The 12,537-nt window shown below is 41.3% G+C and overlaps 3 protein-coding genes across 3 annotated transcripts; 2 read left to right on the top strand and 1 right to left on the bottom strand.

Annotated features, from left to right (window-relative positions):
- The first annotated feature begins 436 nt into the window (after positions 1 to 436).
- Positions 437 to 3,260, top strand: b3galt4 (UDP-Gal:betaGlcNAc beta 1,3-galactosyltransferase, polypeptide 4). The gene is made up of 2 exons (XM_028410894.1): positions 437 to 688; positions 1,196 to 3,260. Exon 2 carries the CDS (start codon positions 1,458 to 1,460, stop codon positions 2,571 to 2,573), a length of 1,116 nt encoding a protein of 371 aa, XP_028266695.1. The 5' UTR covers positions 437 to 688; positions 1,196 to 1,457; the 3' UTR covers positions 2,574 to 3,260.
- On the bottom strand, positions 3,152 to 9,383 carry wdr46 (WD repeat domain 46). The gene is made up of 14 exons (XM_028410893.1): positions 9,304 to 9,383; positions 8,881 to 9,045; positions 8,620 to 8,700; positions 8,422 to 8,534; positions 8,206 to 8,293; positions 7,790 to 7,851; positions 7,330 to 7,434; positions 7,071 to 7,221; positions 6,545 to 6,780; positions 5,728 to 5,881; positions 5,075 to 5,222; positions 4,674 to 4,864; positions 4,460 to 4,573; positions 3,152 to 4,359 (listed from the first exon to the last, which is right to left on the bottom strand). Exons 1-14 carry the CDS (start codon positions 9,358 to 9,360, stop codon positions 4,240 to 4,242), a joined length of 1,785 nt encoding a protein of 594 aa, XP_028266694.1. The 5' UTR covers positions 9,361 to 9,383; the 3' UTR covers positions 3,152 to 4,239.
- A 577-nt stretch (positions 9,384 to 9,960) lies between these two features.
- LOC114438482 (cytosolic sulfotransferase 3-like) lies at positions 9,961 to 12,451 on the top strand. Its single transcript, XM_028409871.1, has 8 exons — positions 9,961 to 10,108; positions 10,357 to 10,495; positions 10,606 to 10,734; positions 10,817 to 10,917; positions 11,225 to 11,351; positions 11,423 to 11,520; positions 11,606 to 11,780; positions 11,865 to 12,451. The coding sequence occupies exons 1-8, from the start codon at positions 10,001 to 10,003 to the stop codon at positions 11,972 to 11,974; spliced, it is 987 nt and encodes a 328-aa protein (XP_028265672.1). The 5' UTR covers positions 9,961 to 10,000; the 3' UTR covers positions 11,975 to 12,451.
- The last annotated feature ends 86 nt before the right edge of the window (positions 12,452 to 12,537 follow it).

A 12,537-nucleotide genomic window follows, 5' to 3' on the forward strand; every position in this document is an offset into this window, starting at 1 on the left:
TTTATTATTATTCTTTTTTATTTATATTTCTACTTGAATTTTAAAGTAGGCTATGTTTTTGTGAATGCATGGACCTCACTCACGCACATGCAAATGCATCGCCTCTGAATGACCACCAGATGTCGCCTTGGACCAGCAGATGTGTCAGGATTGTTTGAATATCATTCAAATAATTCTTAAAACAATAATCCGTCAGTTTTTTTCGCTTCCGTCGGTTATAAATTTTAAATAGTTTTTTTTTTAAAGTTTGAAACTTCTCTGTGAACTTCGCTCTAAAGTCTGCAGATAATAAATAATGGATAATCTCTGCATGACAAAGATATTGCAGCTTTAATCTGTATACTGCACCTCCCTTTTCCCCACAGTTCCAATACATGGTAACATGTAAGAACCACTGTTTACTAAAGCAAATATTCAGACCACTGAGTCAACATTGGTGCGGAAATCCCACAGCAGTGTCTGTTTTATATCAGATTTCATCCACAGGATCCACGCAGTGGAGCACTCTGCGCAGTGCCAATATATCTGCCCTGGATTTAAAAAAGGTTCACGCTCAATACTGATGTCCACAATTACTTTATTACTCCATGAAGACCTGGAACATCGTGAAAACTAAAGAAAATAAAACGCTCAACATTAACAACATTTACAAAGATCTCTTTACAGTGTGCGCCACGTATAACCAGAGGTAAGTCCTTCTCTCTGTAGTCTTTTCTCTCTTCTCTCCCGTCATGTCCCGCTCACCGCTGCCGGGTCATATGGCTCACGTAAATTTAACTCATTACTAATTTGCAAAATCATTTTTACAAACCTAATTCAGGTTTCACACACAATCTCACACGGTAAAGAGCAAACATATAACTATAAATATAACATAAAAAAACAACTACAATTTACGTGTGTAATTTATTGTGGCGTTGTCATGGACACAAAAACTCAGCTACAGCCATGATCAGAAAACGCTTGCTTACCCAAAGCAGGCTCCATACAGAGCACCAGAACACATTTATTGCATCAAGGTGGACTATATGCTCATTATCTGTGTAGCCTCTTTACAGCTCGACCCACAGTACAGAGTACACAGCAGCATGGGGTCGAGAGGAAAGAAATAGCTTCGGGCTGCTGCCGAATCGACTGTTCCATTTGCGCAACTGCATAACCCTTGTTTTTTTTTTTTTTTTTTTTTTTTTTAAAGCAAATGGTCTGCTGCATCATCACGAGCCTGCCGGCTGATTTTTAGCATCCTCAGTGACCCGGGCACTCTCCTCCAGCGCCTTTGTAGGTTTATGACTGAGCAAAGGACCAGACGGGAAACCGAGAGGTGAGAAGACGCGATGGCAGAGGAGCCCTTCTAGCTGTGCAGACACAGAGGGTGGAAAAAGAAAGGGACGAAACAGGGGCCTTTGTGGGAGCTGCGGTGGTCTTCAGAGCTGCGCACTTATAAAGGGAAGGTGGTCATGATCGGGCGGGGGTTCTGGGTATGTAAAGCGCGGCTTGGGAAGCGGGGGAACCGGCCGGGAGTCGTGCCTCTGCTGGGCGGAGTGATAGCGTGCGCGGCCCTGCTGGCTTTGCTCTTCGTGGACTTCATTGAATTATGGGTCACCTCCATGAGCATGAACACCGTGGTGGAGCCGCACGCCGGCATCATTCCTCCGCAAAGCGTCCCTCCCACCAGACCCGAGGAGTTCCTGCTCATGCCCAGCCCGCTTGTGTGCCAGCGTGCCAAGCCGTACCTCGTCACTATGGTTACTTCGGCTCCTGCCAATCAGAGGGCGCGCCAAGCCATCAGAGACACCTGGGGAGGGGAGGTGGAGGTGAAAGGCCTGCGCGTCATGACCCTCTTTATGGTGGGGGTAGCATCTGATCCTGGACTCGCTAAGCTGCTGATAGAAGAAGCCCGAGAGAAGGGGGACCTGGTTCAGGGCCGTTTTTTGGATTCCTATTCCAATCTGACTCTGAAGACGCTGTCCATGCTGGGCTGGGCCCGGAGATTCTGCCCGCAGGCTCACTTCATGGCCAAAGTGGATGATGATGTCCTGTTCAATCCCAGTGCCCTTTTACACTTCCTAAACAAGAGCCGTAACCCATATGAACAGGGAGATTTGTACCTAGGCAGGGTGCATCTTCATGTGGCCCCAGACCGTGACCCAGAGAGCAAGCACTACCTCCCTTCAGGGGCCTACCCTCATTCAGTGTTTCCGGACTACTGCAGTGGTACAGCCTATGTCCTGTCTCGCTCTGCATTGCTCAAAATCTCCCTGGCAGCCTCTGCATCACCTTTGTCTACACCTCTACCTCCGGAGGATGTGTTTGTCGGTTTGTGTGCCCGGGCAGCTGGAGTGCTACCCTCACACTGCCCTCTCTTCTCTGGAGGCCCCGCTGTGCCATATGGGCGCTGCTGCTATCAAGCCATGGTATCCATCCACCACATACCACCACGGGAGATGCTCCAATACTGGGCTGATGTCAACTCATCACCCCCATGCTCCTGGCTGAGTATACGGGCTTCTCTGGGGATGTGCAAAGTGAGGGCTATGCTGGGCTCAGATCTGGGCCTGGAGCAAGGACTGTGAGGGTTAACAGGGTGCAGAACTAGAACCATGCCTCCTTTTTTTTTTTTTTTGCAAAAAAGGTTGGTGGGGGGTCAGCTAATATTATGGAAAGCAGATTAATCTATAGTGCTTAGACTGTTCCTACATCCTACATTAATATAACAACTCAAACTGTAGCTGTAGAAAAAACATCAGCATGCTGCTATTGTATCAGAATCAGAATTACTTTATTTATCCCCGAGGTGGAATTCTTACTTCCTTCTGTACAGGAAGGAAATACAGCTGCTTATATATGATGAGTGCACACCGGAACAAGGTTTTGACGCCTGTCTGCCTTTACCTTCTTATAATCAACACCTAGTACACCAGGTACTTCAATGGTTTAGTCTAAGTGCATGCATCCAAGAAATATCTTTTCTGCACTTATTCCAGAAAATGAAGGACGAAAGCAATAATAATAATGCGTTAAAGAGCTTCTGTAAATTTAAGATGTATTTGATCAGCGTAGGAGTACTTCTCTGTACTTTTTAGATTATTAAACACGTGTGAATGGGTCCAGGAAAGCCATACTATGATGATTTTTATTTATTTATTTTTAATTTGTTTATTAGCCCCTAAAGGCTCTCCTGTTCTACCTACAGTGTTTGATGTTTACTCAGGAAATAAATGTATGAACTAGGCACCAATAAAACACTCTGTAAACACAAACAGTGTTTTTGTCTAACTGTAGAACTGTTTACTTCTTACCTAATGCTTAATGGTGCTCAGTGCATCAAATAAAATAGAAAATCTATTATCATAGAACCAGAGTTGGTTATACAGAAAGCTGCACAGACTTTGTTTTGAGCTTCCTGTGCTAACTCACCCAGCAACCGCAACGGCTTGCATGCACCCATTACCAACATTTACATCTATTCATGAAGCTTGTCGTCATGGAACTATTATGCAGTGACTTGCATAATAGCATGCATTAAAAAAAAAATATATGACAAGGATTTTAAACCCCTTTGGTCACTGTTAGGGGGTATCTATAGAATTCTCTTTAACAGTCTTGACTGATAAACAGCATTGCAGGCCACAGGAGGATTACTATGTCATTAGATTATTTACACAGTACCGTGGGTGTGAGAACCCCATCTTGAAATGTCTATTTGGTGAAGATGCAGTTCCCCTTTAGCTGTTCTCTTGCCACGCACTTCCACAATGAACTGCAGAGCAGACCTCTCTGGTTTGCCTGTTTTTGCATGCACCACACATTTTGTTAACCCCAGCCCTATTTTTTGCATGCCATGGCATTTATATTGTTTATTTTTAGAACACATATTTATACAAAAGTGTATGCTCTGGCCCCACAGACCTCAATCCAACAAGGTAAACCATATTTTTGCAAGTAGAGAAAAAAAGACAATTCTGGACGACACCCTTTCAGCTCTGGCTGATCACATGCAGACAGGAAGTGCTTCAGGCTACAGACACTAAGCAGAACTTCCCTACTACTGCACTCTGCATTGATTTGATGGATTGCTGCCCAGCTGAAAGCAAGACCTTATTTGCAGAGTACATAAAGGCTTCTGCATTTGGTTCTTTGTTCCCCACAGTGGAGCAATGTGTCCAAAAAGAGTGCCCTTTATGTGCAGCTCGAGGGTCACTCCCACTGAATGTCAGCTGCACAAAGGCTCCTCCATTTTTATTTGTTGAATCTGTCAAGAGCAGATTTCTGGCTGTGTAGTGCCACTTTCTGCTTCTCTGTGTCCTTTCTTTCTTTCTCCATTTTTATTTTGTCCTCAACGGTTTTCCTGATTTCATCCTGAGGATTAAACAAGTTTAGAGATATCAGCCACAGACTTCTGATAATAAAATGCACATTAACCAAATGTAATCTTATGTTTAAATGCTGGATTACATACCCTCTGATCCTCATGAGCCACTTGCTTCTTGCGCCTTTCAACAGCCCCAGCAGAACTGCGACCTTTTTTCTTATATTTAGGAACAAACTTTTCTTTTGCAAGCGGGTCATAACCCTGAGAGAGAAGAAAGGGGGTCCATAATAATTAGCTTGTGATGTCCACATGTGCAAATCTGTAAATACAATGTTATGAACACATCATTTCAAACACTGACCAGAGCTTGGACTCTGTCTTGATGCCTTTGCTCAAATGTTGCACGATCAACTCGTCCCAGCTCAGCAGGGTCGAGGTTGATGAGCTCTGGCTGGATCTTCTCCAGCAGGGCTTTAACCTCCCACTCCTGCCTCTGCTTGGCACTGCGGTATGGATTTGAATCCAGCCCATCAAAGTTAGGCTCACCAGCACCTGCAAATGCAAATATAAGGGGATAAAATATGAATGAAGAAAGTCCAGTTTATGGTAAATAGAACATCGGAAGTGATTTGAAGCTCCACTATGAATACTGAGGAGTGTTATATACAGACACATGTGTTGAACCAACAAGAGCTGAAATCAAATGCAAGCAGAATGCAGGAGACAGAAGACCCGCTTTAAACCCGTGAAAGTGAGTCTGACCTGGTATGAGCATGCTGGTGAAACCATCTCCGTGCCCAACACCAAGGACGTCCTCAAAAGGACAGAAGTGCAGCCCCCATGCTGTTCCCCGAACTCTGTGAGCCATGTAGGGTTTAGTCACTGGAGTGCTCCACACATCCTTGTAAACCTGCAGGAAGACAGTTTCACAGGCTTGTCAGTAAGAGGTTGGGCAAGTGTCTTATAGAATAGAATAGAATAATGAATCTGTGGGGGTTAAATAAATATAAAAATTATTAAAATCAGCCCTCCAACAGTAATCAACATCATTTTGTGTTCATGCTACTAATGTTTTAACATGCTTCAATAGGACATATGTGTAACAGACTGTGCTTCAATCTTGCTGACAAAACAAACTGCATCACTGTAGCACATATATAGAAAATACATGGATGTACACAGATATTTTATATGCAATATATGCATATCTATATTTGTCTTCGAACTTTGTCTCTAGTTGCACTGATCTTCACTATGTGTTCAGCGTAAGTATTCTAATACTATTATTTGTGTAATAATTTGTTTGGCTGTCCATGTTGCAAGCACTGCTACAGGAATAAAATGCATCTTATTCTATGTAGGGTTGTTTTACAGTGACAGAGCATAATTGTGCAGTGTGGATATGTCATCATGACCTGAACAACATCCCCTGTGGCTGCAGACAGGAGCCCCCTCTGACTCAGAGACAAACAGGAAGCTCCAGCAGGAAGGAAATAGGACTTGAGCGGTTTGAAGGCTCTAATGTCATACACTTTCAGTTTTTTATCCATGCCAGATGTCACCATGTATCTGGAAAGGAAGGGAAAATGGAGTTACCATAAAGACACACCGCTCTCTAGTGTACATCGAGAAAACTGCAGGTCTCCACAGAAAATTGATCATTAATGGATTTTTTCCTGTTAACACATTGATAATTCACTGTTCTGATTGCTGCTATGAATCGCAATAACTTTCTAAACCCCAAGCAGTCACACATCCTAAACACTGTGAGCTCATTTATTAGTGACATTAAGAACCACCCCTCTATGCAAACAACATTATCAGGGCTAGGAATAGAAAGAACCCAAACATATTTTTCATGCTGTGTAACACAATTATAAAACCATAAATCACAACAAATTAATAAGGCATTGCAATAATTAAGAGTATGTAATACACTACTGTGTATATAATGATTAGGCTTCTTGTCCTAAAGGCTACTAGAATAATAAAGCCACAATGTACAACAAAGCAACACAACAGAATCCTTCTCCAGGCATGGGTGGTGGCAGACTAAAACAAGAAATTTGTCAATGATTGAAAGAACCTATCTACACTGTCAACATGGAAGTTAATCATTAAAACAAACATATTGCTAATGCGAAACAGCCTCTATGTTTCACACACAGACCTCCAAAACTACAGCTTCGTGCCATTTAAAGAAACAGTTAAGAGTTCTATAATGTGACTCACGTGCCCGTCTTGTCCACAGTGACTGAGCGCACACCACCTTGGTGACAGAGCATCTTGATAAGGGCTTCTTTCTGGTTTGGTGACCACAGTGTGACGGTGCCATTGGGGTGGCCCAGGTGGATGATGGCATTTTGAGGGTTCTGGCACATGACGTCAAGTCGGCCAGTCTTGGTGCAGATAGCTGCCACTTCCTTCCCAACAGTTACATCAAGGTACTGCAAGAAACTCGTAGCACTCTAAAGAGAGGAAAATTAATAAGACATGATCGCCAAACTATCGGGAAAATGATAGACTGCTTTAAATCTAATATTTTTTTGCAAGGAACATACATTGATGCTGTACACTCATTAGCATAGCTATTACTGGCATATCTGGACATAATACAGTACACTGAAAATATCAGTGTATTTAAGATATTCATGCACCATCTGAACTGGACATCGTCTTCCCTCTGTTATCATGTGACATGTCGTCATTAAACCTTTTGAAGAAATACAAATGTACAGGACATAATCTGCCAACGTACTGCTGTAGCCAACAAAAAGTGGTAGGGGAGGAACTGCATCCGAAGGACGTCATTGAATTTGCGGATGCAGTGAAGCTCTATTCCACTGGAGTCATAGATGTACAGCCACTTCTTCTGAGCCACTGCATACATACTCTCACTATGGAGCCACCTAAATGAAGACAGATATGTGTGCTAGTCTGCTGTGGGTAGATAAAAGTATGCTTGTGACGCTGCAGAATGTAATATATAATAATGTAATGTAAGGTAGATTACTTACTTCACATCATTGATAGACTCCATCACATTTATCTCGCACATGAGTTGCTTGGACTGCCAGTCTAAACAAGCAATATGGCCTCTCCTTCCACCAAGCAGCAGGTGACTGAAGAACAATTAATATACATATTGTTTCCATAATGAGACTTAACGGTACATGAAAACTCCAAAAGCAGACAAATGAGACCACCCGAGAAGCCTGTAACTGCACAACTAAATAGATAAACTAAACAGATTCTTAAGAGTGTGTTAAGCCTGCTTATAAATGTGTCCAGAGGGGAAATCGAGTAACAGAGAAAGTGTGCTTTCACTGCTATGACAATTCTGTCCTAAAACATGTCAACAACCTTATAAAATACATGTAATAGATGATAAAAAGATATGTTTTGTTTGGTAAATTCGCATTAGCCTGAAAGCAACTGAGACAAAATTCAAATCTGATGTGTGTATGTGACACTCACCGTCCGGTCTTGCTGTAATCCAATCGATAAGGTCCAAACTGTGACAGTTTCAGATTGAAATACTGAGGAGGAAGACAGAGAGATCAATAACATAACTTGCCCTGACCTAGAGACAGATTTACTACTGAGAACACAACCTTGTATCTTGGAACACATTATGTGTAATAGGCTCAAAAACAAAGGGCAACAAAGCCTAAAGAATAAACTAAATAGTCACATGTTACTGTAATATATATATATAGATATAGATATAGATATGTATATAAATTGTCTGGCATTTGAATGAGCTGCCCATTATGTTGTCTGGCTCTGAAGTGGGTTGCAGATACTTGAGTATCCAGCAGAAACTGAGAGGAAATTGTGCTGCAATTCAAAATAAATTTACCATGTTTATAAAACTGAACTGAAATCTCTACCTTTGCTCCAGATGTTATATCCACAGCCTCTGCAATATCCTCCTGTGAGATCATACAAGTGTCCTCGTCTTCATCTCCTTCTAGAAACCTGAAAAAGGAAAATGAAAGGGAAACAGACATTTTATCAGCTTGTTGCTGTTGCACAATTGGGTAGGTATACATATATATTTTCACAGGAATTGTGAAAAGATTTAGAGAGTTTTTAGCATTATTTACCCTGCTTCTTCTGGGAGCAGAAGGTCAAACTGGGCAGCTTGGTTCTGGGCTATTTCTGAAGAGTTATTTGAACGAGTGATAACATCTCTCAGTTTGTACTGCTGGCGGCCAGGCTTAAAGGAGAAAATAAAAGAAATGAGTTGTTTGGTAGAAACAAAAACCGATTTAACACATATACTATATACATGGAGAGCATACCTTTTTAGTTTTGTCTTTCCTCTTGAATTTCTGCACCCTGTCTGCTGGAACAGGAGCCGGCCCTGGGAAAGGGTCAGATTTCTGGGAGAAAATAAAGAATAATTAGCAGAAAATAATATAATAAAACTAAGGTACATTAATGTGCAACTTGAAGATATATTTACAATATAAAGACCACAGTAATTTGTTAAACAGAGACTAACATGATCTGTCAGGTCAAACATTATGTTATTGTGATGCTAAGCAAGTTTATTCTCGTACTCCTGATATGAATTTCTTTCCATCGCCTCTGTCTTCTTCTTGTTTTCTTTTCTTCGTTGTATGTGTCGTCTGCTCCTTATGTTGCAGATCCTTTAGTGCCTGTTCTCCATCTTTGTTTTGATTTTTTCCGACCTGCTGGGGCTCCTGCCAGTAACGACCTGGGGTCTGTCAGAACAGAGAAAACGATGGCAGGTTAGCAGAGAGAAACAGCGAGTTTAATTTTAAACGGCTGTTATTTGTGCCCAGCAGCGGGGTAAACTCGCCTTCACCAGCGCAGCTAGCATTAGCCACCTGTTAGGAGGTACTAAACTACAATGTCTGTCAGATTAAAACATGTCTTCTTGCCTGTTGGGGTTGCATATATATATAAATCCCAAAACAGCGACAATGATGACATCTTACTAACAATTAATTCATATTTACCTGCTTGTTTTTGCCCACGTGTGAATCATTCACACTGGCCTCGCCGGGGGTCGCCATCTTTGTTGTCTTTTTTTTTTTTATTTCCGGAGACGTCACTTCTGCACACATGACTTCCGGCTTCTTCTTTCTTTAATGGCAGATTGCAACCAATGTTTTAGGTGCATTACCGCCATCTACAATGCCAGAGTCTGGGTCTGAGTTCTCTATTGTCCCGGGTGTGCAAAACAAATAAATAAATATAAATTAGGGAAAAAAGTTTTAACATGTATGTATCTGTTAGGAGGAATTAACTCAAGAGAAGGTCAACATTATATGACAAAATCATACTTTTATTTTTAAATCCAAAATCTCTGAATTGTCCTGAGCAGACATGCTGACAGGCAGACAGCTGTGTGGATTGCCCTTTAACCCTTCCACTCCCACAGTCTCACTCTGACCATAAAGACATAAATCAGAAATAATGTCACAACAGATCATGCATGGTAACCTGCTTTGAACAATATTTCTGATGTATGTCTTTGTGGTCAGAGCATATGTACACTGAGCTTGTGACAATGATGTGTTGACTGATTAGGTATGTGTTTACATATCCTGTTTCTGTGAAAACAAAGAGGGGTCGGCAAGGTCCGGAAATCTGGATGGAAGGGGGCGTGGCTGAACATTTTAAATTGCATCTGGAACTCAGCCCGAACTAACAATGTTATGTAAGAAGAAAAGTGAGGAAGAAGGCAGTTGGTTGGTCAGAGGTAATTTACACACCAAGCAAGACAGAAACCAGCAACAGGCGCCACTTAATCCTGACAAGGTACGTCAACATATCCACCTTTACTAATGACAGTGTGTTTGTGAATGAAGGTGCTTTAAATGCAGTAAAGGTGTGTATTATTGAAACATTAAGCTCTACTGTTCTGAAGTAATGTTCAGGCTGTTTAAATGCTGTTTTTTCTCTTTAGATGACTTGTATCTGACCTCACTCTCTCTACACCTAATAATTTAAATCAGTGCATCTGTCATTGTTTATTTTCAGTAGCATATCTTTGATTCTTTTTAAAGATGGACTTCATACCTCGACCAGAAATGTTGGATTTTCACGGAGTGGCAATGACCCATTATTTCACATGTAACTGGGAGAATGTTCAAAACTTTCAAGCCAGACCAGATGATATACTTATTGCAACATACCCGAAAGCAGGTCAGTGCAGAAATTATGTCCCAGAGCAGTTTCATGCATGAACAGTATGAGATGACGCAAGTGCTTGGGAATCACCACATCTCTCTCTCTCTCTCTTTATCTCTCTTGAGGAACCACGTGGGTCTCCTGTATCCTTGACCTGCTTTATTTTGGTCAGAGTTCTCCAGACCGTCAGACATCCACTCCTATCTATGAGAGAGTTCCTTTCCTGGAGATCGCTGTTCCATCAATAGACTCAGGTTTACAATCAGACTGTTTATTATGATCATATTTCTAATACAGCGTTTTACAGAACGATCTTATCTTTACCTCTTAAAACAGGAAAAGATCTTGCAGACAAGCTCTCCACTTCTCCCCGACTGATTAAAACTCATCTTCCAGTCCAGTTTATACCAAAATCCTTTTGGGAGCAAAACTGTCGGGTACAGTAGCCTTAGTCCTTCATTTTACTGTAAATATTTGAACTATTGTCATAATTAGCATGTAAATTGTTGTTTTGTTAGGTCATGGGTGTATTTGTGCCAAACTGGAAGAAATTCCTTCCAGTAGATCCTGATTTACAGACTAGGACCTGCAGTCATTGTTCTTTAGGTGTCATAGGAACAGGATGTAAATATAGAATGACCGATGACCCAAAATAATCTTGTAATTAAACCGATTTCTAAGCATTATTTGTCCATATTAATCATATAGACCCAAAAAGACTAGAAGTGTTTCCTCCTCCTGTAGATAGTCTATGTTGCCCGCAATGCAAAGGACAACATTGTGTCTTACTTCCACTTTGATCGCATGAACATGATTCAACCAGAACCTGGAGACTGGAGCAACTTCTTCCAGAGGTTCATTGATGGAAAGAGTATGTATAAAAACTCTTATCGTGAGGTTTTATTTTCAGTTCAAAGTCTAATGAGTCTGATTTGGCCTCAGTGGTGTTCGGCTCCTGGTACGACCATGTGAATGGCTGGTGGAAGAAGAAACAGACTCATTCAAACCTTCATTATATGTTCTTTGAAGATTTAGTTGAGGTAATTCAATCATTTTTTTGTGGCTCTCTTTGAGCTGTTTGTAATACAATGGTGATTATTTAACCGCTTATTTTTTTTTTTTTAGGATACCGGACGAGAAATAAACAAACTCTGCTGCTTCCTGGGTTTGTCTCCTTCGGCTGAAGAAAAGAGAAGAATTACAGGTGAAGTGCAGTTTGAGAGCATGAAAAAGAACGAGGCGACCAACTATTCGTCAGTCGCCTTCATGGATTTCAAAATTTCTCCCTTCATGAGAAAAGGTATGTTCAACAACAATATGATGTAAGCAAAGAAACCGTGAGTAATAAAACACACACACACACACACGGTGTGGTGCTCTGCAGGGAAGGTTGGTGACTGGAAGAACCACTTCACTGTGGCTCAGAATGAGAAGTTTGATGAAGACTACAAGAAGAAGATGGACTCCACTCTTCAGTTCCGCACTGAAATTTGAGAAAGATTAAAAACACAGTAAGGATGGTGTTTGAGTTGATTGATGTGGCATTATGTTTATTTTAAATTACATGTACATGTACTCAACTAATCCTTCACCACATTCGCCTTCACTACATATCTTGTGATTTGTACATCAATTTTGACAAGATTCAATTGTAAGTATGTGTTATTTCCACATGGGGTTTTTTCCAAAGTCATTGGTTTGTTGAGCAATAATCGCTGTAACCTGCTGCTAAACTTCCTGAAATGAGTTTCGTAGTTGTGTATTACTGTGCTGCCCCCCCCCCCCCCCGGGATTGTGACATTTAGGCCTTTTTTTTCAGCCGTTTTTATTACAAATCTCTATATGTTTTTATTTTTGCATAGCACTGTGTTGATATTTGCAGCCTCCACAGGCCAAGCCTTACACTCCTTTGTACTACCACAGTCACTGTCTGATGACACAAATTTAAATAAAATTAAAACTTAAACTACACTAAGTGGATCTGACACCTTTTAATTTGAACTTCATGAAAATGCAGCAACAAATAAAACACACTCTATCCAGGAAGGTGTTTCCAG

This window comes from Parambassis ranga, chromosome 7 (genome assembly GCF_900634625.1).
Source record: "Parambassis ranga chromosome 7, fParRan2.1, whole genome shotgun sequence".
In the NCBI taxonomy this organism is placed as follows: domain Eukaryota; kingdom Metazoa; phylum Chordata; class Actinopteri; family Ambassidae; genus Parambassis; species Parambassis ranga.

Coding starts and splice junctions, on each gene's coding strand:
- wdr46 (XM_028410893.1), bottom strand. CDS start 9,360: ATGGCGACCCCCGGCGAGGCCAGTGTGAATGATTCACACGTGGGCAAA. Junction 8,294..8,421: donor CTGCTCCCAGAAGAAGCAGG/GTAAATAATGCT, acceptor TTCCTTTTTCAG/GTTTCTAGAAGGAGATGAAG. Junction 5,223..5,727: donor CCACAGGGGATGTTGTTCAG/GTCATGATGACA, acceptor GTCTTCCTGCAG/GTTTACAAGGATGTGTGGAG.
- b3galt4 (XM_028410894.1), top strand. CDS start 1,458: ATGATCGGGCGGGGGTTCTGGGTATGTAAAGCGCGGCTTGGGAAGCGG.
- LOC114438482 (XM_028409871.1), top strand. CDS start 10,001: ATGTTATGTAAGAAGAAAAGTGAGGAAGAAGGCAGTTGGTTGGTCAGA. Junction 10,496..10,605: donor TGCAACATACCCGAAAGCAG/GTCAGTGCAGAA, acceptor ATCTCTCTTGAG/GAACCACGTGGGTCTCCTGT. Junction 10,918..11,224: donor TTTGGGAGCAAAACTGTCGG/GTACAGTAGCCT, acceptor CTCCTCCTGTAG/ATAGTCTATGTTGCCCGCAA.